The sequence below is a fragment of the Perognathus longimembris genome, chromosome 5 (genome assembly GCF_023159225.1).
Source record: "Perognathus longimembris pacificus isolate PPM17 chromosome 5, ASM2315922v1, whole genome shotgun sequence".
Classification (NCBI taxonomy): domain Eukaryota; kingdom Metazoa; phylum Chordata; class Mammalia; order Rodentia; family Heteromyidae; genus Perognathus; species Perognathus longimembris.
In genome coordinates this window covers 48,227,861-48,254,588 of record NC_063165.1, presented here as the reverse complement: position 1 = coordinate 48,254,588, position 26,728 = coordinate 48,227,861, and the positions used below count along the sequence as shown (strand labels likewise).

At 40.3% G+C, this 26,728-nt stretch overlaps 3 protein-coding genes across 3 annotated transcripts in view; 2 read left to right on the top strand and 1 right to left on the bottom strand.

Moving 5' to 3' along the window:
• Slc49a4 (solute carrier family 49 member 4) overlaps positions 1-23,451 on the bottom strand; it is a 67,902-nt gene extending 44,451 nt beyond the window's left edge. The window contains exons 1-3 of the mRNA XM_048346775.1: positions 22,982-23,451; positions 13,913-14,006; positions 1,043-1,308 (exon numbers count right to left, since the gene is read on the bottom strand). Coding sequence (XP_048202732.1) covers positions 1,043-1,308; positions 13,913-14,006; positions 22,982-23,324 — 703 coding nt within the window. The 5' untranslated portion in view covers positions 23,325-23,451. The remainder of the gene's footprint in view (positions 1-1,042; positions 1,309-13,912; positions 14,007-22,981) is intronic.
• Positions 1-26,728, top strand: part of Kpna1 (karyopherin subunit alpha 1) — a 596,817-nt gene that overhangs the window by 305,738 nt on the left and 264,351 nt on the right. The gene's annotated exons all lie outside the window — the stretch shown is intronic.
• Positions 24,737-26,728, top strand: part of Hspbap1 (HSPB1 associated protein 1) — a 32,927-nt gene continuing 30,935 nt past the window's right edge. Inside the window, exon 1 of the mRNA XM_048346774.1 lies at positions 24,737-24,857. Coding sequence (XP_048202731.1) covers positions 24,794-24,857 — 64 coding nt within the window. The 5' untranslated portion in view covers positions 24,737-24,793. The remainder of the gene's footprint in view (positions 24,858-26,728) is intronic.

Below are 26,728 nucleotides of genomic sequence, written 5' to 3'. Positions count from 1 at the left end.
TATACTCTCAATCCCACGAACATCTGGTGGACTTAACTTTATTATTATTACAGTCATGTTGAAGTTTTCCTGACCTTTCAAATTTTCTCCAAACCCAGGCAAGTTAGGTTTCTCTACCTCTGTATAGTTAATAGTTCAAATAGAACTGATTTCATTAGTGATCTTACCAAGTCCAAGAGCTGAGCAGAGTGATTAACATATAAAAACTGTTCTGTTAGAGCTGTGCACCAGTGGCTCAGACCTTAGCTATTTAGGAAGCTGACACCTGGAAGGTCCTGGCTTGAAGCCAATCCTGACAGAAAAGTCCATGATATGCCATCTCCAATTAACCAGGAAAAAGCCAGGGTAGAGGTGTGGCTCAAGTGATACAGCTCCAGTCAAGTAAACAAGCTGAACAAGTGTGAGGCTCTTAAATCAAACTCTGGTACCAACCAAAAAACCAAAAACCAAACCCAAACAAGAACAATAAAAATCAAAAGTGTTCTGTATCCAGAGGGAAACAATAAACAGGTATATAAGGAAAGGAAACATACAAAATAAGATTTGTAGGAAATTGAATATATGAGCAGACTAGGCTCTGACTCCAGAAATTAAGAAAAAAAGGATCCAAGAGACTGTTTTGGAAAGGTTGATACTCTTGATCAATACACCAAACATATGGGGAGAAGCAAATGAAGACTAAAGTGTTAAGTGAATATGGCTATTAATAGGGACATGGCAAGGGAGGAACAGTTTTTATGGATAGTTCATCTTATATAACGATGGTACACTTCAAGAAGATACAAGAATATCTATTATATACAGTGCTTCATGGAAAAGGGGATGAAAGGGGCAAAATTAAGAAAGATGCTGCCAACTAGTAAAAATACATTTAATTTAGTAACTTCCTCAAAGGATATGTTTAAATACTTACCTCCATGTTATACAAAAAGGAACACATGTGAGCATGTGTATCTATCCTTTCCTTCAGTATCTTTGGTAGCTAGATTGTGATAGGAATAAGAAACAATGTATGTCAGGAAAAGAAAAAGTTTGGCATTACCTGTATATAACACAGTCTCGATGCGATCTTTAATATGAGCCCTGCTGCTCTCCACAGCAAACAGAGGTGCTGTCCCATTGGGCGCTGGAACAACAAGCGGTCCCACTAGAAACGCGCATGCTCCACCAAGGTAACTGAGCATGGACGCGATTGCTGTCGCAGTGGCCCGCTCATCTGCAGAAAACCATGTTGTGGAGAGGAAGGGTGCTGCATTCATTACAGTTGGACCTGCTAGTCCATTTAACAGTTGTCCTGCATGGATTAATCTGCAATTAGAAAAGTTACAAGGCTGTGAGGGATTTTAAGTAGTCATTTCCTAAGACACAGACACAGACACACACACACAACACACAAATCAGTCTAAAAGAACTAACATATATATATATATATATCTGTAGCCTGGCATGGTGGCTTATGCCTGTAACCCCAGCTATGTGGAATGCAGAGATCAGGATAGAGGTTGAAGGCCAGTTCAAGGAAAAACAGGGAGATTCCATCTCAATACAAAAGCTGAACATGGTGGTTTAGATCTGTTATCCCAGTTAATACAAGAGGTAAAATAAGAAGACAGCAGTCTAGGCTAGCCTGGGAAGAAATGTCAGATTCTAACTCAAATATAACTAAAGCAACAAGGGCTATGGGTATGGCTTTAATGACAGAGCACCTACGGAGCAAGCATGAGGCCCTTTTTGATCTGAGAACTTTCAAGTTTTTCACTTAAGGTTAGCACACTACTACTTGAGTCACAGCTCTATTTCTGGCTTTGGTTGGTTAACTGGAAATAAGAGTTTCACAAACTTTCCTGCCCAGGCTGGCTTTTGACCCAGGATCCTTAGATCTCAAGCCTTCTGGGTAGCTAGGATCACAGATGTGAGCCACCAGCAACCATTAGATCTGGGTACTTTTTGTAGAGGAAAATCCTGGCCAACTGTCCTTGGTGTCTGAGAAAAAAAAAAAAATGTCTACAAATAAAAGGGGAAGTGATGTGGCAATCTAGGAAGCCTGTACTTTCTCAGCTCGATCACAACAGGGGCTTAGGATGGCTGAAAAATACACATATGCATACATACACATATAGGCACATACCTACATAAATATATGCACATACATATGCATATATACCTACATATATTTATTATTAAGGTTGTACAAAGGGGTTGTAATTCCATAAGTCAGGTGGTGACTTGGACATTTTCTCCCTTCTATCCCTACCTACAAGTTGCATAATTCATTTTTTATAGAGTGTATGTTGAATAAAATGACTGCATGAAAATACATACTTTTAAAGAATATGCTACACTTAAAAGGCAAGCTGACTTCCCTTCTAAAAGGTCTGGTTTCTCTTTATTAAGGGAGATCAATTACACAGTTACAATTTTTTTCATTTCATAAAATATTTATTGAAGCCTCTAGTTTTTGCCATATACCAAACTACTTCCTATAACCTTTGTTTCATTTAATTTTATAATACCACATGGTAGCTATAATTTTTCTCATTTATTGAAATTTTATTGAACTGTTAAAGCTGAGGCCAATTAAGATTAAGAATCTGCTGAAGTACTAACAAGCAAAGCTGAAATTTTGACCAAGTCTGACTTCAAGTCACATACTCTAGTGCCCTGCTACTCACAAATACTCATTCATAGACATAGGAAGTGCCACCAACCCTAGAAACAACATGATGGAAGTCGACATTTCATACTCACCTTTTCAAAGACATAGAAAATTATACAATTTGGGGTGGGGGGATTTCATTTCTTCTCCCATAAAATCAGAAGATGAATTTAATTCCATATACATTACTAAGTATCTGTGAGGTTAAGGACTAGAACCAGGCTCTCTCAGTTACTTTTTTTTTGGGGGGGGGGAGGAGTTGAGGGTGGAAGTAGGTCCTCATGCATGTTCTTCCAGTTCAAATGCTCTGATTTTAACTTTAATTTTAAGGGTTTGTGAGAAGTAGCTTTTTGCTTCTATTATTGCAACTTAGTATGCTACCTAGCACTCCTATATCTCACTTATCTCATTGACCAAACCCTTTGTCCTCATTGTTCCCTGCCCTCAACATACACATTCACATAGAGAAGTCTTTGAGGAAAAAAGAAACCAGAAGCCCACACAACCTGGACTAGAAAGGAAAAACAGATTCATCTCCTGCCTTGGAAATAGAGTATATAAGGGATGTTTTCACACTATTTCCCCCCTTCTTGTTTGCTTGTTAGGCATCCTGGGAGTTTCAGATTTCTTCCCCTCATTCTCCTCTTCTAACAATTGGGATCTTTAAGTCACTTACAAAATTTTTTGAAAGTAGATGGAAATAGGTATATGGGAGAGGTAGAGTTCCAGTATAGAAACAGAAGTTGGAAGTGAAGCAATGTGAAGTTGGTCTGCCCATATCTTCGTAAGTATCTTCTTTGAGGGCAAAGTAGCTCTGTCATTAATAATACTGAGAAAATGGAAGACATTTTATAATCTATGTAAAGGGAACGACTTTTTTAGATAACAGAAATGAACTGGAACTGCTTATACGATCATTTCCTCAAAAAGCTGGTAGATCCCATAGCAATTTCACTATAGCAAGATTCCTGAAGCAAAGTCATTGAGAAGTTTTCATCATGACTAGATGACACACAACAATCGGACTATTATGATGGCTTCTGACACTTAGTACTTTAAGTGAGCTGCTCCTAAAAGAAGGGCTGAAACAAGTAAATTTGATGCCTAAAAGTGTTAATAATAAAAGAAGGACATAGAAGAAATGCTTTATCAAAAACAGATAAAAGACTGGTAAAATAGGGTGAATTCAGTTAAAAGATAAAATTCAAATTACTGTCACAGCTTAACTTCTTGTTGCCTCCCCCAAATAAGACTATTATCCAAGCAACAAGTCCAAGAGTCAGACAATGTATGTGATAATTTAAGGGTCATCCAAGTCTGGTTTACTAAGTTCTCAGGAAAGAATATCCCTTCTACAACATGACAATGGTGCTAACAAAAGTGTCCAGGGAACACAGAGCAGTTGGGATTCTGTTTAGAGGTCACTGAGCTCAGGGAGCCAACCAGGAAATATGAATTATTAAAATAATCTCAAGGTTAACAAATGGATTTGGTGTTTAAAAGTCACCAATTTTAATTGCTTCGTTTTTACATTATGAGCCATCGTCCATGCACTCTTTATTAAAGATCTATTGGATCTTGAGATAACCTTTGGAGTCCATGAGCAGGCTAGCAGGTAAATCCAATTCCTTTTTATCTAGCATCTCTTAGTTCTCCAGAACTTAGTCTTGCTCCTCCTCACACTGTAACCCAGAATCCCTCAGGGCTTTGCAATTATATACTGCTTATGGTCATAAGCACTGTTGTTTGAGTGGCTGTGTATGATGTTATACCAATTAATAATAATCAGATGTTTCATGTTTGTCTGACACTCTCCTACCATTAAATCATCTTTTGTCTTTTCTACCAATTACTGGGGATAAATCCAGAGCTCTTGCATACTATGCAATCACTGTACCATTTGAGCCATGTCCTCAGCCCCTTTCTTTTTATTGCATTTTATTTTGAGGTAGGGTCTTCCTAACTTTGCCCTAGCTGGCTTCAGACTCATGATCCCCTTGCTTCAGACTCCTGAGTATCTGAAAATACTGGCATGCACTACCATGCCTCATTAAGTTACCACCATTTTATGAAATGATATCTGAAAATAACACTTTAAAATGAAGTTTTAATATAAAAAAGCCTAATTTTCTTACCTAATGTCAAAGCAAAACCTGAGATAAGTTTTTCTAGAAAAATGCTGACCCTGAGACATAGTAAAATCATATAGGTGTTACCAAAAACTCTCTAAAATGACAACATAAGATGATAAAGTGTTCAATATAAGTCACACTCATTATTGGATTCAACACCATGTATTAAGAACTCATTGTGCATTGTTGTTATAGGCACATATGGCAATGTAAAAATAAGGAGTTAAAGCTCTTGACCTTAAGAACTGGAGGTATAGCTCCAGTGTAAAGCACCTAACTAGCAAACTAAAGGACTCAGTACCACTACCAAGCAATAAAATATAATAAAATTAGCCTGAGAATTTCTAAGTGTGGGTGCCAAGTTACCTATCATCACAGGAAGAAACAGAGGAACATACAAAAAAAAGCAGGCTTGTTCTAATGTGCTTTTTGTGAGGCCTGGACATGAGCACAAATGAAAGTTTCTGCAAGTTTTTCTCTTGCAGTTACCCCCTAGGACCTAGGAACACAGCAGGGATGTACAGTCCACTCTTGGAAGAACAGATTTGGCAAAGAGATCTGGTACAGGGATTCATGGGATCTAGTGAATAAAGAGATGGACAAAGTGGCACATTTCTTGGGCTCTATGCACTCCTGTCTCTGAAGGAGAGCAAGAGTGGACATTAGGAGGCATGGAGTCCAGGACAGACACCCTGCAGCAGTTCTAAGGTGGTTCATGTAACAGTAGTGGTAGATGAAGGAAGGCGTGGTTTGGAGAACTGTTGTGCCAAGATAATAGTGCCCAGTAAGTGATTGAATAAACAAGACTAAGTTGAGATACAAATGTTGATGTTGGACTGTTAGGGAATAAACACTGGGGGATATCAATATTTTTTAAATAGTTAAGAGTCTAAAAAGATGATTAAGAAGGGGTCTTTACAGTGGTAGGAAATAAATAAAAGAGAAAAGAATGGTATCTTTCTAACTAGAAAGAGTTTCAATAACAGAAAGGTAGTTGAAAACAACCAAATGTCAGGGATGTGCAGAAGCAGGGTTGTCTAGTCTTCTGGGCAGTGGAGAGAGCTGTGTGGAAACTCAAGGGGGTAATTCGAGGGATCTAAACTTGCTTCCTTACCTGAAATGCCACATCTGATGACGGGCATGCACATCCAGTGAGGGGACTGCATGTTGACCGCAGCACTGCAGGTCTCTCAAGCAGCAAGTGTGCTGCCTTCTTCATCCCATTCTCCTCTCCTTGTCCTCTAGAAACCTCATTTCCTTCCTTTTCTCTTTATTTCCTCTCCTTACCTGACTTCCACAAGCCTAGTTCACACTATCCTTGCAAGCCAGGTAGAAAAATGAATGAATGAGAGAGAGGAATTTCCCTAAGAGACTGAGAGACACGGTAGACTAGAAGTACTGTATCTACCAACAACAGAACTGAGATGGTATGATTAGTTAACATCACAGTACTGCTGAGTCTCACTAGCTACACCTCATTCATGGGGGCTGCCGCCCAGTCCTGCTGCTGCTGTGGGCACCTTTCTCCCTCAACTGGTGCCCTTACCCATGGAGAGGGCAAGGCCTGCGTGGACATGAGGGGTGGCATCCACATACTATTCAATGTACTGTAGCTTTGCAAATAAATGCCAAGAGCTGAAGCTCAGATTGAAAACCAATAGTTCACATTGTCTAATGTACTTGACATTCTAGCTTGTACTTAATGACATTCTGGTATCCTGTCCTTTTGCTCCCTAACCTTCTGGAAAAATATCTGTAATTCCTAAATTATGTCTACTTAGGATAACATGATGTCGTATAATTTGAATTTCTATGCTCATAAGGGCCTTTGGGCCTTACCTTGTAGCCAACCTTTTTCACAGAAGCTGATAATGCATTTAAAGTCACATTTCTAGTTATAACTTTCCATCCTCTAAAAAGTACTAGATGGAGCCGAGCCCCAATCATATCACTATCTAGTGGCTAGGCCAGGACTAAATCAAAATTAGAACTAATGCCATTGGCCCACAAATCTCTTTGCTCTCTCACATGGTCTCATTCATCAGGAATAGCCAAAATCAGACTGTTAAGATAACCCAAAGTTCTGGATGCAAAGGCACTCAGTACCTGACACAGTTTTATTCTGTGCATAGACCTACTTTATAAGCCTCCAGTATACCATAACTAGGACTGAGATAGCATGAGAGACATTTTAGAAACTTAGCAGTTACTTCCTCAATGTAAACCCAATGTTCTGTGCTTCAAAATATGAAATAATTTAGAAATATGTACAAAACTTAGTAGGCCAAAAATTGAGAAATTTCTACCGAGTCCTACTCATGTCATATCAAAACAGAATTCTTGGGGCTGGGAACATGGCCTAGTGGCAAGAGTGCTTGCCTCGTATACATGAAGCCCTGGGTTCGATTCCCCAGCACCACATATTTAAAAAACGGCCATAAGTGGCGCTGTGGCTCAAGCAGTGGAGTGCTATCCTTGAGCAAAAAGAAGCCAGGGACAGTGCTCAGGCCCTGAGTCCAAGGCCCAGGACTGGCAAAACAAACAAACAAACAAAACAGAATTCTTGGATATTCAAAATGGCAACAGTGTTAGAAGTAAGTTTTGATTTAGTTAGACAAAACAGACAGGGAAACTAAGAGTAAAAATGTTATGCATTCACTATAGGAGAAAGAAGTTAGGAAAAGAGAAATTAAGAGATGATCATGGAAAAATTATGAGCCTTCTATAGATTTTGTTATGGCTTCAATTTTGTTGTATGAAAATGTATTACATGTTTTATATCCTTCGATAATTTTGGCCAATCATGATTCAATTAAGACTATCTTGAGTATCTCTTCTGTCATCAAAGTACCTGTTGCTAGACACTAAAAGAAATATAAAGGTAGGTAGTTCATCCCTGGCCCTAAAAGGACTTCTAATAACTTATCAAGTACAGAAACTTATTACAAAGCAGAATAACAGTGAAAGGAGTACTGGATCAGGTGATAAGAGAAGACTCAGCTGGAGCCTCCATGAATTCAAAAGTTGTAAAGTCTACTTCCTTCCAATTATTTCTAGTACTGTTTCTCCTTTCTCTAGTGGTGAATGAGAATTGTTTATTACATTGAAGTGACTTGAGGTGACCTTTTGTGCTTTAGGTGTAGTTTGACACTAAAGAATAAAACACTGTGCATGTTTAAGTGCTGTTACACAGTAGGAAGCTACATGGGCTTCCCACAGTCTGAACAGTGTGAACCCAGTGCCTTACTCTGGTCCTTTGTAGACTTGCCTTAATGATTTGTGCAAAAGGCTGGGAGATGGGAAGCTGCCTGTGGCCTGGTATCCTGGTGGAGAAGCCTCCTTAGGGGTAAGGCAAAGCAAGCCTGTGTTCTATACTGTCACAGCCAAATTGTTGTAAGCGGTTTCCATAATTGTCCTGCTTATGTCATCTTTTTCAGATTTTAAGGCCTGTCGTAGATACACTTAGTTTGGACCACTTTAGATTGTTGTGAATTGTATTGGTTTTCCTTCTGTTATTACTGTAAAAAGAATTTGTGAATCTTCTTGTTAACAAACTGTGGATTTTCCCTCAACTCCCTAAAACAATGCTTGAAGATTGTCCTGAGTGTCAGATCTGCCTTTTCAGGGAAGGGAAAGTTAGTTTGTACCGTGAAAAAATAAAGTCCTCATTCAATAAAAGTAAACAAAAAACCAAACAAACAAAAGTTGTAAAGTCTTTGGTGAATCACTTATTTCGCTGGATGTTTTACAAGGGCAAATATAAGAACTACCAGCAAGACACAGGGACAAAATGGACCTAGCCCTGGCCTGAGAAATGTCCAGCTCCTTTTGTCTCATGTTTTTAGTTTTCTCCTTTTATTTGATCTCTTAAAAGAATAAATACTCGTAGTAGACAATTTCACACAGAACATGACTCATCCATAAATTCAGCACCTCAGTTCAGACCATCACCACTACTACTTTGATTCTCAGTTTCTTTTCAGCTTTCTTCCCCAGTGTATCCTTCTCTCATATAGACATGATATGAATATAGTTTTATGTACTAAAGGATTTAAAGAATTTTAATTTATACCATGAACATTTTTCTAAGCATAATCATTATGACTTGTGATATTGTTATACAGATGTACAAAATGTATTTGAAGATTTTTTTTGTTATATATTTATTGCCAACAACTTGTTTACTAATATTTTCACAGAAACATATTAGTAATACCACTAGTACTAGCATATAATAATCTTTGTATGCAGATAAATACTAGCCACTGTCCAAATCACTTATGTAGGGTTATTATGTAAGAACATGTTTGGCCTCATAAATTAGCAAGTTTTTTTTATCAGTACTGGTCAATAGTGCCTGTTTAACCAGCTTTCAATAATACTATTACACATACCTTGGTATATTAATTTTCTATTGCTCATATTAAAATTTTCAACAAAAGAAAAGCGGCAAAACCTTTTTCCTGGGTTTTCATTGGTATTCTTCAGAGAAAATACTATGAGGCAGAACCCCATTAAACAGAGCTCATCAGAAAAGCTGTTGTTGTCTTGGCTTGAGACTTCCAGAAACCAAGATTTAGGAAAACAAGGCTATGGGGCTATTTACCCAAAAGGCTGGCTGGGGAAGAAGCTCAAAAAGTTCCAAGTGAGGGCTGGGGATATAGCCTAGTGGCAAGAGTGCCTGCCTCGGATACACGAGGCCCTAGGTTCGATTCCCCAGCACCACATATACAGAAAACGGCCAGAAGCGGCGCTGTGGCTCAAGTGGCAGAGTGCTAGCCTTGAGCGGGAAGAAGCCAGGGACAGTGCTCAGGCCCTGAGTCCAAGGCCCAGGACTGGCCAAAAAAAAAAAAAGTTCCAAGTGAAATGGATACAAGAACAGAGCTGACTGAATTCTTGTTCTAAGTGCTATTCAGAAACATACTACATGTCTTTACCATTTCCTCTGAGAGTCATAAGAAGCCTGAGAAAAGTGAACTGTCAAATTTATTAGTAGAAAATATGTGCCAACTGTAGCATTTTAACAGTTGCATATGGTACACCTCAAAATACCCACTTAAGTTGGGCACCGGTGGTTCACGTTTATAATTGTAGCTATTCAAGAGGCTGAGGTCTGAGGATCAAAGTTTGAAACCAGTCTGGGCAGGAAAGCCATGAGACATTTATCTCCAATTAACTATTCACAAAAAAGAAAAGAAAAGCTGGAAGTGGAGCTGTGGCTCTAATGGTAGAACACTACCCTTGAGTACAAAAGCTCAGGGACAGTGCCCAGGCACAAAGTCCTAGCACCTAACCTAGAACTAACTCACACACACTTAAATAATAATAATAAAATTGTATGGACACAAAATAAAGTGCTACTTCTAGGTGAAATTCTTCTATATTCTTTAGAGGTAAACAAATTAAAATTTTATATCATATTTCTACAAGGAATCTGATCTGATTTTATTTCTTATTTGCTCTTTGTTTATATGTCTTTATGAGTTTTATTTCTTTTGCTTACTACCTTCTCCACCAAGATGGAGAGTCAACTCCATTCTTAGCACACTAGTTATAACTGAAGAGGATCTAAAGGTAGAAAATTGGAGAGAAATAATAGTACAGATGGCTCAAAATAGAATACAGCTAATTTAAAAAAGCTAATAAAAGTATTAATAGGCATTTAAAAAATGCCTTGTTGAATTTAAGCTTACATTGAAATTTGTACTTAAAAACTATTAGTGTTTCTTAAAACATTAATGGGTATCTGAAAATAAAGGCTATTTCAAATACAATTATAAAACTCAAAAGGATGAGAAACAACTTGTTTTCCACAGGAAACATGTGCTTTTTTTTCTACCCTTTGAAATGTGAAATACTTATAACCCTAGATTTTCTAGAAAGAGAACATATTTTGAAATCCAAAGTGAACTGGAAAGTTCTGTTCAAAATGAAAATCAGCATCTTGTCCTAAACCCACTTCCCCTTCTGGCTGTGTTCCCCATCTCTGTTTAAAGGAATCAACAGTTTTCAAGGTGCCAGAAAGCAGTGTCATTCCACGACCAATCTCTTTTCATATTCTCTTTCACATCGTGCTATCCCATTTCCAACTCTTCCTGCAGGCAGGAGTCATTCTGCATTCTTCTTCCTCCACATTTGGTACAAATCATCCAAAATAAAATCAGAATTTCCCTACTTCTTGTCATCACAGTTACCACCACACCCAAGCCCTCATCGTCTCTCTTCCAGCTTACTGATTGGTTCCCCAATTGGCCTCATTATGTCTGTGACTTCCTGCTTCAGTCTATTCTCATGAAGTAGCCTGAAGTTAGGACACTGCTCTGTAAACACTGGTGTTTTCCTAACTCAGAAAAAGCTGAAGTCTTTCTGGAAGCTGATAAGGTCTTGGATCCAGCCCCACACTCCAGCACTACCTGCAACTGCTCTGACTTCAAGTCCTTTCACATTTCCCACTAAACCGCTCATTTGACTCTACCTATCTGGCTTCCCTGACAGCTGTGCTCCTCTCCCTGTACATTTTATCCCTACAGTTCCCTTTGCTTGTCTCCTAAACACTGTGCTATCCATTACTTTCTTCAAGTTTCTAGCCCAAAAGACTGTCTTTCTTCAGCAACTGAAGTCTTTCTTTTCTAATTCATTCTTTCTCCTATGACATATATTCTGTGTTTTTACTTATCCAGTTTAAGCATTTAGGTTCCATACCCTGCATAGAAGGTAAGAGGGTGAGGTACATAGTGAGGAGTGCAATAAATTTTGTTGAATGGATAATCTAATACATGAATAAACAAAAAACAAGTAAAAGGATGACTCTAGTTTGAGGTCTCAAACTTGTCTACTCTTCTGCCACCATCTACCCCTGAAATCAATCCTGAACACCTCAACTGTAGTTTATGCCTGGATACTGCCGCTCCTTTGGCTAGGAACCTATGTAGTTCCCAACTGCTCAATGAATAAAGTACAATTCTATGGGATGTATCAAGACCTTCATAACTGGAATACTCCTTTCTATCCACTCTTCCACAATAATCTGTAGATCAGTGTTGTTCACACTTTAATGATTTATTGGGTCCTCTCATAAGGAGAAACATTTCTCTCAAGGTCATATCCAAAGATCCCAGTTTGAGAAGCATCAATTTAAGAAATTTACCTTCCTAGTTAATAAAAATGTCTTTTTATTGCAGATAATTCCTGGCAAAACAACATATAGTCTAACCCAAGTGAGAAGGTATACTTTGTACTCTATGAGAATAAATCCACAGGCTGCAGGTGTGGAAATGTTGCTGTACACAAATCAAACTAACTTCTCACCCCAAAAGAGGCCTTAGCTTACCTGCTTCCAAACAGGCCTTCACTCCTGCTGTTCCCTCTCTTGGAATACTCTTCCCTTGGGGACAGTCCTCAAAATTCCACTCATCATGCAACAGAGAGTTTGATCAATACAGCTTTTATGAACTTGTATGTATGTATTTAAATACACAAAGTGAATATATCATGTATTTGCTTTCAGAAAACACTTTAGCAGTTTTCTGGACAGCACTGAGAGCCTCCAAGATCCTGTCAAGGACTCAGTGAGGTCAAAGTATTTTCACAACAATACTAAAATGTCCAGAGTCCTTTGCATTCTGTCTCACAGTATACAGTAGAGGATGTCACATGAAGGACAACATCACCACAGACTGAATGCAGAAGCAGGTGGGGAAATATACCTGTCTTCTACATACCCGGGCATTAAACATTGACTTGTAAAAATGAAAAACATTGACAATTCACACATTTTGGGGGAGGGAAGGTGGAAAATGTAGGTATTTCATGCTATACTTATTTGCAAGCATTTATTTTACTGTGGAATAGGTTTCTTTTTACTTTTAAGAAACAAATATTTTTTGGATTACTTAATGTTAATTGTGGAATGGTGATCACAGCCATATTTAAGAGCACTGTGATGATTAAATGAAATAGTTCACTTGTGTCTTTATGGTACATATCACTGTTAAAATATTATTATTCTTCATACCTTCCTATCACAAAGGGAAATTTATATATCTTCCTGCTCCAATGACTCTAGTTTGGTAGTTTGAGTGCACCAGAGGATGTCAGTAGTGGTAACATATGCCACACATATTTGAGAAGTTTTAAATTTGATTAGGTGGTTCTGCTCAGCCTCTAGTTCTCCTGCTCTTGCTTCACAAACAGCATATCCCAGGTAGGGGAACACCATTTAATCAACATAAGTAATTCAACTGAAAATTCCTGCCCTGGAGTATGTAAATCAGAAGTATAAGAAACCATCGGACCAGCCCAAGGATTTGTTTATTCTCTTTTAGTTAATCCTTCCAGGATTAACACTAAAGTTTTAGTTTCTTTTCAAATTCTTTGCAAATGGAATGTAAAAATCTTCCATTTTGCTCTAGGATTTTTTTCCCTGAGTGCTAAGATTTCAACAAATGTACCCCCTTAACATTAACACTTACATAAGATTCTCACAGGGAATGCAGGGATGAATTCTTCTTTTGATACCCTCAGGTAAAACTTCTCTCAATCTCATGGTATCTCTTCTATGGCATCTGCTCTAGTATATATATGCATGTACATTAAAATATATGTGTGTATATATATATATTTCCACCTGTATTTTCTAATGGTTATTATCTTTCTTAGACAGTGAAATTAACAACTGATACAGTGTCTTCCATATGACAATAAACTGAATCATCATGTATAATAAAAATGCTTCAAAGCCAGGCACCAGCAGCTTATGCCTATAATCCTAGCTACTCAGAAAGATGTGATCTGAGGATCACGGTTCAAAGTCAGCCTGGGCAGGAAAGTTCGTGAGATTGTTATCACCAAGAAACTATTCAGAAAAAGGCAGATATGAAGCTGTGGCTCAAGTGGCAGGGCACTAACCTGTGCACTGAGAGGCTCAGTGACAGAACCCAGGCCCGAAGTTCAAGCCCCAGGACCAGCAATAAATAAATAAATATGCATACACACATACACACACACACACCCCTCTCAACTGGTCATAAAGATGGATCTGGTTATTAAAAGCTTACAATAGAACATAAATACTTATAACAAAAGAAAATATGAGAAAAAGTATGAATTTACTTATATGATTTACCTTCTTTTAATCATTAAGTCTGTTACAGGTATGCATCTTAGACCAGTTCCCAAAACCATAAGGAAGGATGTCAGAAGCACTGTTACCCGAAGACCTGAAAAGAAACAACAAGTTAATTTCTATGTTTTTAAAAAATAAGTCTGATGTTAATTTAAGGACAAGCATTTGTATTGCTCAAAAATGCACACAGAGATCAGTATGTAGTTTACCCCCTGCCGTCCCTGCTATATGGGAGGACAAGGCCAGCCCCCCCAAAAAGTATGAGACACTACCTGAAAAATAAACTAAAACATAAAGGGCTGGAGGTATTGCTCAATGAGTAGAGTGTTGGCTCACAATTGTAAAAATCCTGAGTTTGATCTCCAGCACTGCCAAAAAAGAGAAAAGCATGGCATAGAACTTCAGAAGACAATGTAGATCAGGTAAGTTTTTCCTCTGTATTCTAAATATGATCAGTTATTTTGAAAATGTATGCTAATGGTCAGTCATGTTGGTAAAAGGGTTAAAGAGAATATAAAAATAAAAAATATGCATAAAAACATAAACACACACAATACTGGCAGAATAACAGAATTTTATCTTCCCACTCAATATATCTCACTGTTTTTGGCAGCCACATCCCATATGTGGTTCATACAAGCCTTTGACATAGGTGGTCACATTTTCCCACATTTCTTTGAAACCATTTCACAGACAGAACAGACTTAAATGATAATGCAATGTTTCCATCTTTTTTTCTCCTAGAAAAACTTTTTTTTTTTATGGTTAGGTTTTGATGCTTGAACTCAGGGCTTGGGCACTGTCGCTAAGCTTTTTTTTTTGGGCCAGTCCTGGGCCTTGGACTCAGGGCCTGAGCACTGTCCCTGGCTTCTTCCCGCTCAAGGCTAGCACTCTGCCACTTGAGCCACAGCGCCGCTTCTGGCCGTTTTCTGTATATGTGGTGCTGGGGAATCGAACCTAGGGCCTCGTGTATCCGAGGCAGGCACTCTTGCCACTAGGCTATATCCCCAGCCCTGTCACTAAGCTTTTTTGCTCAAGGCTAGCTCTCTATCTCTTAAGAGCCACAGCTCCACTCCCAGTTTTTAGGTGGCTAATTGGACTTTCCTGACAGGGCTGGTTTTGAACCACAATCCTCAGAATTCAGCCTCCTGAGTGGCTAGGATTATAGGCATGAGTCACTGGCACCTGTCTAGAAAAATAATTTTTGATAACAGGTAGATAGTTAAATGCTTGGCTTTTTTCTTCTTTGTTTGAAGGAAACTGAAAGTCAACAAAACCATAGTTAGACAGATCAAACATTTCAAAGGAAATAAAACTGAGAGCCAGATCAGGCATATACATGCTACACCACAAGTAATTTGTAAAATGAACTGAGCTAACTTCATAATATGCTTTTATAATCTGAGTATGATTAATACAATTTGGCAGAAGGAATACCACAGAGAACTGCGCTTCTTGGTAACAAGTAATGCATATATACTGCTCATTTACTGCTTCTAGTAACAGAATATAGACTTTAAAACTACATTATAGCCACAGGAAATAGTGTGTAATTAATGAAAAACACATAAAAGGTCATAAATATTCTAAAACTGCAAAACAGTGTTCTTGTAAGATTGCATTAGGTACCCAATGAGATGCTGAATAGAGTATTATAGATTTGGTCCTATAAGGTTTACATTATACACAATGCTCATCTTTTTCCAAAAGATTTTGTTTATAATTAAGGTAAGAGCCAGCAAGGAATAGTCGGGCATTGATTATGACCATATGGTCCAAAGAACCATGCTTTCTATTGTTACTGCCAAGGACTAGCATATTTATCTCCTTCATTATGCTTTTAATTAAATGTATGATTACATTATAGCTAATATAAACATTTAAGAATGAGAAAGTCGTGAAAAGCTGATCATTAAAGCAATCTTGCTAAGGTACATCATGATGGCTGTTGTATCTACAGACAAGTAAGAAAAAGGCCTTTTTAATTGTTTGTCAAATGTTGCTTAATCTATTCCAGTTAGACACTCCATCTTAAATAAAGTGGTTTCTTTGCATCATTTATACCTTGACAAGACATATCTCTCTTAATTCATGGAACAAAAAAAGCTATCAACTCACCCAGGGAGGAGAAGTAACAAAGACCTTACTTAGTAGGATGAACAAATGCAGGCAGGGTCCTCAGTAGACACTCTTCAGAAAATGAACTATGCAACTTGTGGGCAAGGACAGGAGGGGAAAACTGAAGGGAAGCAAGGAAGGGGTGACATTGTCCAAAAAGAAATGTACTCATTACCTGACTTATGAAATGGTGACCCCTCAGTGCCATACCTTAGTAACAAAAGTATATTAAAACTAAAAGACCCCAACAAAACAGGCTTAAAAGACATGTAAGATCTCTCTAGAAATAGAAGTCAAAGGTGGCTGGGACTGTGGCCTAGAGGTAGAGTGCTTGCCTAGCATGCATGAAGTCCTGGGTTTGATTCCCCAGCACCACATATACAGAAAAAGCCAGAGGTGGTGCTGTGGCTCAAGTGGTAGAGTGCTAGCCTTGAGCATAAAGAAGCCAGGAACAGTGTTCAGGCCCTGAGTTCAAGCCCCACTACTGGCAAAAGAAAAAAAAAAAAGAAATAGAAGTGGACAAAACAGTAGGGTATGAGTACAAAAAAAATCATGTAATGAAAGGTTACAATAATTTCAAGAAACCAGAATGACTGAAAAGAAAAACCCATTTCCTTTCAAATTCCATTTCCTTTCAAATTCTAGACACTGTATCATTATTTCAATTATCCACTGAAAGATTCCTTTCAATGGGTAATTCCTTTAGTTGAGGATACTTGGGTGTTTTACTGGAAATCCACAACAGGTCCCTAAAGAATTTCTGATTCTTTGCATTCTTGCAAAGGTAACTGGGACACACACACACATACACACACACACACACACATACACACACACACAGTGCAAGCAGGGAAAAATCAGATATCAGGACATAACTCTCTGGCAAGACTGTTCTTTTGCAGGGCCCACTTTCTTTAGCTAGAATAAAGACAAGCTCTGCTTCTGCTAACTCCGGGCAAGACTCTCTTCTTTGCCCACAGGAGTCGCACCCTTGTCATGCCAGCTCACTTTTCTACATCAGACATAGGAGATTTGAAATTTCACAGGTCATCCTTATCCCATTATGTTTATGCATTCCTCAATCTGACTTTGTCTCTCCCACCTCTCCAATTCCAGAAACCTTCCTACTGTACACTCTTCTCCAAATGGTCTCTTCTCTAAGGACATTGCTTCTACTAATACCTTCTAGGAACCAGTAGTACTCTTTCTGTCCCAATGTTCCCCAGAACGTTTTCTCAAACTTGCAAGATTTTCTCGTTACCAGCATATTTAAACAATATTATTATAATGATCTTTATGTTTCCTCTGCTGGGATTCCTAGATATATGAATCCTAGTTATCAAGTTTGGTAATTTTTCTGCTAGTATTTCTTTTCAAAATGTGACTTTCTATCATTCCCATCTTACTCATCAATCCCCCCTTATCTCTTTCCAATTACATGTTTAACAGGTCACTTAAAAATGTCTCACAAGTCACTGATGTTCCTGTGTTTTATTTTTTTTAATCCTTATTTCTGTGTGTCCCATTTTGGATAATTTATATCACTATATATTCAAATTCACAATGACTTTTTATTTTTATTTTTTTGGTTAGTCCTGGAGCTTGAACTCAGGGCCTGAGCACTGTCCCTGGCTTCTTTTTGCTCAATGGTAGCACTCTGCCACTTGAGCCACAGCGCCACTTCTGGCTTTTTCTATATATATGTGGTGCTGAGGAACGGAACCCTGGGCCTCATGTATGCGAGGTAAGCACTCTTGCCACTAGGCTATATTTTAGCCCCCGACTTTTTCTTCTTAAGTTCTGCACAGCACTTTTTTTTTTTTTTATCTCTGGCACTAATTAAAATTCTCAACTCTAGAAGCCAAATGTTGATCTTTTCATGTCTTCTAAGTCTCTCCTCAACATGCTCAAGCTTTTGTGAGCTTCTTAAACATATATAGTATATTTATAGAGGTTTCTCCATCCTGGCAGTTGGGTATGTGAACTATTTCCAGCTATATGTGAACATTAGGAACTATTCTGCCTTCTTCTTTCTTTAATGTTAGGGCATCCCTTTTATATTTAGAACTTTTCCATGATGCTTCTGCCTCTATGGTACTCTTCTCTAAGAATTCTAGCCATGTGGCCATTTGACTTTGCTTCTTCAACCTAGCTCTGTCTGGGCTTCCCATCTGTGTGTTGCTGAAAAAAATCACAGGGGATCATTGTCTTGCCTTGTCTGATGTCCAAAGTCTGAGAACCATTGTTTCATACATATTTTCTATTTCATACATTCATACATACTGCTCCTTCCCTCTCCACCGTTCTTTCTCCTTCCTTCTCCCATTATTCCTTTCAACTCAGCCCTTAATGGCACTTGCCCAACAGAACAGGCTAACAGAAAACACAATCACTCTGATGGGTCTCATTTATCATTAAAAACCAATCACATAACCGGTGCTGATGGCTTGTGCCTGTAATCCTAGCTACTCAGTAGGCTGAGATCTGAGGATGTCGGTTTAAAGCCAGCCCAGGCAGGAAAGTCCTTGAGTGGCTTATCTTCAATAAGCTACTCAAAAAGTCAGAAGCCGTGCTATGGTTCAAGTGGTAGGGCACTAGCCTTAAGCAAAAGAGGCTCAGGGACATGCCCAGACCCTGAGTTCAAGCCCCAGGACCAGCAAAACCAAACAAACAAAATTTAAAAAAATAATAATCGCATAAAGCAGTGCTGACCAAAGCCCAGCTACAAATTTCTAGTCCTGTACTGTTCAGTTTCCCAGAAAATTGCTCTATAAGCTACCTTCTCTCCTAAAAGTACTCTCCTATTGTCTCACCAGGTGGTAATTATGTTTTCTATTTTCTGAGACATAAATAACATCTATAAGCTCCCATCTATATGCATCCACATCTATATACTCTTATCTTCTCCTCTGTTAAATCCAAGGCTCTATTTTAAGTCACCCTTTGCTGTTTTTTCCTTATCCTTCCAATCCTAAAGACCAGACCAGGCTTGGTCTTTTTCTCTTCTGAAACTACTTTTATCTCCATCCAGCCCTAGGACCTTAAACACCTCAAATGACACCCCACATTTCTTTTATTTTTCTCTTTTGAACTCCCGATTTGCATATTCAAGTGACAGCCCTCATGAATTTCCAATAGCCATTTCAGTCCCCTAATCAATTGCTCCTTCCACAATCTTGAAGAGTTTGGTAAAAATCTCTATTCTCTTAATTATTAATACTAAAAACTTGAGAAACATCTTGGAGTTCTCTCTTTCTTCAAATTCTACATTTGACTCATCAACAGTACTGATGAGCTTACTTCCAATCTATACTTGCAACCTAACCATTTCTTAATTTCTGCTACCAATGGAAGCCATCCTGAAAGCCACTATCAGCTTCCATCTAGCCTAACAGATCTTAGAGCTCTGACTTTTGTTCTCAAGACAACAGCAGAGTTGCCCCTTACACTCTTCTACTCAAAGCCTTTCAATGATGAACCCCCTCAGCTCCTTATTAACAGCCAGTGTCCTTACAATGTCTTAGGAGGCCCTTCATGAGCTGGCTTGATCTACTACCTCTCTGATCTCATCTCCTACCACTGTTCCCCTCACTGGCTCTACTCTAGCCACACAGGCATCGCAGCTCTGTCCCCAACAAGTTGAGGACCTTTGTCTTTGCCTTTCCTTTCCTCAGTCTTGTTTAGAATTGATGTCTTGTTCAGAATTGATAGGTCAGCCTTCCTTTCTCCTTCAGGTATCTACTCAAACCAACTCGTAACAGGGCCTTCCCTGAAACTTTACATTAAGTAAAATCTACCTACCTGTTCACCTTCCTTTCCTCTATTTTCCTGCTTATTTTTTTTCCCCAAGGCACTAACTACTCTCTGACAAACTAAACACTGACTTTTAAAAATTTCCTGCCTTGATCTTCTCAGATTAGATTCTGTGAGGACTTTATTCTCAGCCCTTAGCATATATTTGGATGCTATCTTCTTGAGAATTTCTTCACTTGGTTTCCAGGGAATTCTTGTCCTTGATCCTCCTATTTATCTCACTAGCAAGTTTTCCTTTGTTTCCTTATTGATTAACGAAAAGAGATGAGAAGTTAAAATAAATATTCAACTTAGGAAGAGGACCAGTCTTCTATGCTAAACTGGATAAGACCAGGCAACTACCTACCTTCTAGGAACAAGTTATCTTAGCACTCAAGGAAGATGAGGTCTTGGTTTCTAAGTGTACAGATAGGACCTGCAGCAGCTCAGCCAACATATGGAAAGTGTATTATCTTTTTCCTACTGAAAAGAAAATAAGTACTTCCTAAAAGAACTTTAAATTGATTTCCTATTCCTGCAAGTAATGGAAAACTATGAAACTGAATTTACCATTTGATCCACAAAATCAAACACTTCTTCATAGGAACTATGTAGTAACTCCCCAACTAAGTAGCATGAATAGGTAAGTTTATAATTTATCTGGCCATGTAATCATAAGAAGGGGGAACATTAACATTTTCCTACCATAAAAACAAGGTTGGTGAAATTTCAAGAATATTTAAAATGTGCCTGATAAAGATAAAAGAAGCATTTCTCTCTGCAAAAGGGTGGGGGGAGGGGGAATGATGGCAGGCTACTGTTTTGGACTTGGCTCCAGCCAGAACAGGCCAAACCAAAATAAAGTTATTCATGCTTAAAACCATCAAATTGAAATGTCAGTGAAGCAGATGGATACCAAAATAGATTGCTTTTCTTTAGCCCTGGAAAAAAAAAAAAGGAGATTTCAGTCTACTGTATTACATAATGCAATTCTGTTTTACTACAAAGTGATATTAACCAGTCAGGGTTTTCTTTTGTTGTTTTGTTTGATTGTTTGTGTTTTTCCTATCATTCTGTTCTTATTTCCACTTGCAAATCCCACTGCTCTGCTTTTGCCCAATGAGAACTTTCTATTTTGTAGAATAGAAAGTGACAGATTCATGAATCACAAAAAACAGTTCGAATTATAATTAAGCCTGCTTTAACTTTGTCTTTTGATGCTCCTAAATTTGGCCAATTTTTACATGATCAAAGGATTGTCCAATTGGAGGAAACTAAGAAGAAATAAAGACTTAATGTCATGCTACACCTTAGACTGAATATTTAGCATATTAAAAAGAGTTGAAAAACTGACAAAATCCAAATAAAATGTATAGTTTAGTTTAAAGGCAAACAGGCAAAACCTCTAAGAAATTCTTCATTCAGCGTGAGATGTCCTTTCCTGGCTTAATTAAGTTCCTTCTCTGCATGGAGGCTCAACACTGGTCAAAAATACACCATATATCTTGTGCAAGGCTTCTTTGTTGTATTGCTTGGAACTCCACTCAGTTTTGTTCTTCCTTCTAGAACTACACATATTAAGACTAATTCCTCTTTTCCTTGATTTATACATCCTGTATTCTCACTCCTACTTTCTTTTTAAAGTTCAACACACCCAATTCCCTTGGTCTTACACATCATGATTTTTGTTACACAAATTTAAAAGTTCTCTAGTTTGTCAAATGACTTACAAAAAAAAAAAAAAAGCAATGTTCAGAATGAAATTCTAGTAGAGTATATCAAGCGACTTCTCTCCTTTTGTGGATACTATGCTCTGTACCTAAAATTGTTCTCCATTTTTTTTAAGCAACTACATCACACTGTTGATTATAAATGAACTCACAAGCAACAATTCTGTAGTCTTTCCCATAAGGATGCCTGAGAAGGAATTGTGAAAATGGGAAAAGAACAGCTGCTAAAATCACCCTGCTATTCTATACCCTCAATAGCAGAGTACTAACTATATACCAGACAACTGCAACTGTAGATCAACCTATGCTACTGTCTGAATGCTTGCATTCCCCTCAAATTCATATGTTGAAATCCTAATCCACGAAACGACGGAACTAGTAGGTGAGTCCTTTAGGAGATAAGTTATGAGGGTCAGAGTACTCATGAACAGAGTTAAAGGTCTTTTAAAAGAGACCACAGAGAGATATCTGGCAATTTCTGATATGAGAGGTGGGAAGAAAATGGCATTTACTGATAGTAGACCCAGTGGACTAAGACAGCTTTCCAAATATGACCAAACCATCCAATTCATCAAATAATTGATTTCAACAAAGCTAAAACGACAGAAACTATACAATCAACATGCAATTAATAAATCTAGAGTCTTGTAAATAAAGCCTCTTGAGGTTAGATTATCAATCTACTGCTAATCAATTCAATGCCTTGAGTCTCAACCCTATGATCTTTCCCTTTAGCCTCACAGAATGGACACTGGAGAATGGTAGTGAGATGGTCAGTGGACCCCTCTATAAAAAAGACAACGTTTCTTCATCTAGTCATAAGCCTCCACCGAGAAAGCCACCTGGACATTTTACGCTGCCCAGTCACCACCTTCCAGAAACCCAAGCGTCCGACCTGACTTTCCCAATAGTTCTTCCATGACTGGAGTCAACTATTACTACGCAAGGCCGACTCACTAATTACTTCCTCACATCCGGACAACATCGGTCTCTTTTCTGATCTCGCACGCTGGACAATTCCCAATGCTTTTAAGTCAAAGAATAATTATGACTAACAAAAATCAAACCACCTCATACATAGCACGTGCGCTGGAATGCCCCGATGCTCACAATAGGCAAAAGCTCCAACATTTAAAGATACCTTAAATCCGTGGGATTACATAAAGGGCTTTAACACACACACACACACACACACACACACACACACACACACACACACACACACACAGCAGGTTCCCAGCAGTTGTCGCCTGGGGGACAGAGGGTTCCCAAATTAGGATGGGATGCCAGGGACACTCGGTCACCTCACACAACCCCGAAGACCCAGCCAAGAAGGGCGCTGCTCCCCGTGGACAGCTCCGGGCGCCCCTCTCCCCCGGTCTCCTCCACCCCTCGCCCGCCGGTCCCGAACATCCCCCCTCCCCCTCACCTCTCTTGTCCAGGAGCCACATGAAGGCGAAGCAGGGCAGGAAGCCGATGGGCCCCCACAGCACGAGCAGCGCGATGTCCCAGCTGGAGAAGCCGTAGGCCTGGCGCGCCGAGTTCTGGATGGGGCCCCAGCTGTTCCAGACCAGGCCCTGAGCGAACGCCAGCAGCGAGAAGAGCAGCAACACCAGCCAGCGCCGCCCGTACACCCGCCCGGAGCCCGGCCCCGCCGCGGGCAAAGCCGCTGCCGCCGCCTCCCGGCTCCGCCGCGCGCCTCCCGGCGCAGGCCCCGGCCCCGGCCCCAGCAGCGGCTGCCGCTCCTCCTCGCTGCTCCAGCCCGAGCCCATGGCGACGCCGCCCGCCGCCGGTACCGCCTGCCCCCGCGCTTCCCGGTGGCTGCCGACCAGCCCGCCGCAGACGCGGCCGGAGGAACCGGAGCCCGAGCCGCCCAAGTCGCCCTCCGCCTCCCGGCCGCGCCTAGTGCGCCTGCGCCGCCGGCCGCGAGAAGGGGGGGGGGGTGCTGCGGGGCGGAGCAGGGCGGGGTCGCAGCGGTGGAGCCTGGGGTCCGCCCTGCCCGGCGGGGAGGGAGGTGGCGTAAGGCGGCGGCCGCCCCAGGGTCAGAACTGGGATGTCCGGGGGAGGACCCCCAAAGAAACTGAGGTGTGCGGCTGGGTCGGGGAAGGAGGTTCCCCGGGAGGCTGCAGGCGGGGAGGTTGAGCAAGCCACCCGGGATTGCTAGAGGAAGTGCCGGAGTTTACATCGCGCGCCCCACAAATAGCTCGCTGACCTCACGACACTTAACCTAAGGCTTGCTTCTATATCGGGCTTTTATTTTTTATGGGGACCATAACTTCAGAGATTATAGGGGCTATAAGACTGGAATGTAGGAGGGGCACGGAGCATTGTGTCGTGAAGACCCTTTCTTCTTCGTGTACCATTGTTTTGATCAATTTATCTTTTTGTGTTTTCCATGTTCAGTGAAATGACAAGTAGCCATTGAAGTTCATATATATCTATGATATATAATACATGATACATAAATACATATATATCGTATATGTGATACAATCTTCTGCTCACTTTGTCTATCCCTTAACCAGTAAACTATCAGACACTCTTGATTAAGGTCAGAAGATGAAGTGACCTAGGCCCATTTCTGGTCGTGATTTCTGACGAGACCAGGAGTAAATGATTGGGGTGGAGGTTGTCTCTTGTCCAGATCGTGTTTTGAGGTACGACTCCCGAAACCTGACAGCTGTCAGTGTCCTTGAAAACCCAAGCCAAACAGTTTGGCTTGTTTGGAATGAGGAGTGAGTCACTGGAATGCAACCGAAGGGCACTCGGGTTTGTATTCCCGGGTATCCACAAAAGAGAGACGCTGCCGGAGGAGTCCGAGCTGCCCGGGTATCCTGGGCTGATGAGAGGCCACGGAGCCTGTGAACACAGCAAGCAGACCCAGGGCGCTGGCCCGACCTCCACAGAACAACAAAGCAGTCCTCCCCAAAACGCCAATTCTAGTGGGTGGGAAAAAAGGCCAGAGAATGACGGAAAGTAGAAGTGAAGCTAGGAAAAGACTGCGCAGAGGGAGGAGAAGGTCAGCGCCGCCAAAAAAGAGCGAAAACCAGCCCACGTGCTCGGCGCCTTTCAACAACCCAAGACCAAAACAAACGGGCGTGGCTCCGCCCACTACAGTCACGTGACCTCGAGGGCGGTGGTTCCGGTGCTGGGGAGGGGGCTGAGAGGAGACGGAGAGGACCTACTTCCGGTCGGTGGTGGCTTCCAACTTACCGGCGGTTCCAACCGCCCCGCTGTAGTCATGGCAGCGTGCGCCGAGGCTTGCACTCGCCCAGCCCTAGCAGCTGGAGCTTCAGGCGGGGAAGGTAAGTGTCAGGCCGCCGTCAGAGCCTGGATAGGAATCCAGTGCATTCCTGCCTTGTTCCTCTGGTATGGTCTTCTCGTCGTAGATCTCTCCCACCTTGCGTTAGGCCAGGAATAAAGTGGTTTACTAATGAATGAGGTTTTTTTGGTTTTGTTTTTTCTTCTTCTTCTCAGATTATGACTTGTAGGTTTTTTGATCTTCCTCACAAGGGCCCGTATTCCCACATTCTGTGATTTGCTGTTGCATGTTTTGAAATGTGAAAGGATTAAAATCCAGATATGGGAGCCCCACGTCCTTGAGATAGGTGGAAATCTAAAACTTTGGTGTGCAGGGAATTCCTTTTCTTTGGAAGCATGATTTCGCGAATGAGAAAGTCGGAGGCCCGTAAGCAGAGATTGCTGTTGCTCTGTACCCTGCGTGTGATGCGGTTCTAAATCCTGCCGCAGGGATCCGGAAACTCCGTTGGAGTGTCATGTTTTGTTTTTGTTTTGTTTTGTTTTGTTTTGGGGCTGCATTAATTAGACAAGGTGGGTGAGTGATTTCTGTATTACATTTACACACATGTTTACAATATGTGTCAATCAGTCTCACCAGGTGGAGTCTACTGGGGTCCCCTTGGGGAAAACAAAAGCTTCCAAAAAGGAAATAGTTTGAGATGGGTGGGATGAGATAGTGACTAAATCTAATAGTGGTGCTGGGGTCTCTGGGAGACACGGATGAGAAAAGTACCAAATGGGTGCATTTGGAGATCAAGTAGTTTGCCTAGAAGGGGAGCAGGCCTTCCCAGCCACAGAAACGCATTATAAACTACTGTCTGGCTACTTAAAAAAAATTATTTTCTTGTCAAAGTAATGTACAGAGGGGTTGCAGTTACATATGTAAGGTAGTGAGTACATTTCTTATCAAACTTTTTACCTCCTTCCTTTTTCTCCCACTTCCCCCCCCTTTCCTCCCCACTTTACCCTGAGATATACAATTGGTTTACAGCATATTGTCTTGTAAGTATTGCTGTTGCATTGGTTCCCCATTTACCCTTCCTCTCTCCATTTTGATGTTCCCCTTCCCTAGTTCTGATAAACATATGTACAATACCCAGTGTAGCAAAGTCAGTTACACTGACAACAGGGGTAAAAGCATGGGGAAGAAAGACAAAAGAAAAAGGCATAATTTCATAGGGTACATTGGAAATAACATCAAAGATAAACCACTTATTTCCAAATCTTGTAGTTCATTTCACTTAGGATCATCTTATGTGATCGTATGTGCATTGCTAGGACTATCCTAGTCAAGTACTATGAGTAAAACCATAGACCTTATGTTTCTTTGGGTCTGGCTCACTTAGTATGATTTTTTTCCAAGTCTTTCCATTTCCTCACGAATGGGGCTAAGTCGTTCCTTCTGATAGATGCATAGAATTCTATTGTGTATATGTACCACATTTTCTTGATCCATTCATCTACTGAGGGGCATCTGGGTTGTTTCCATATTTGAGCAATGGTAAATTGTGCTGCGATGAGCATAGTTGTGCTGGTAGCTTTAATGTGAACTTGCTTGTAATCCTTTGAGTAAATGCCCAAAAGTGGGGTTGCTGGCTACTTTCTACTGCCTTTATTGCTCGCTTGATTCTGTGCTCCCAGGAGAGTCACACCTCCAATTCATTAATCCTTCTACTTTACTGTCATGCCCATTACCCAGTTTTGAGTGCATGCCATAGTTTATTATTACACCCTCTCCCTTGAAAATACCTTGTTTCCTTGTCCTTTCCTGAATTTTATTCTGGGGGAGGGAAGAAAGAAACCCTTACTAAAGATGAAACCAACCTTTATTTACTCTCTCTGCACTTACTGATCTTGCTGGATCCTGCTGATCTTT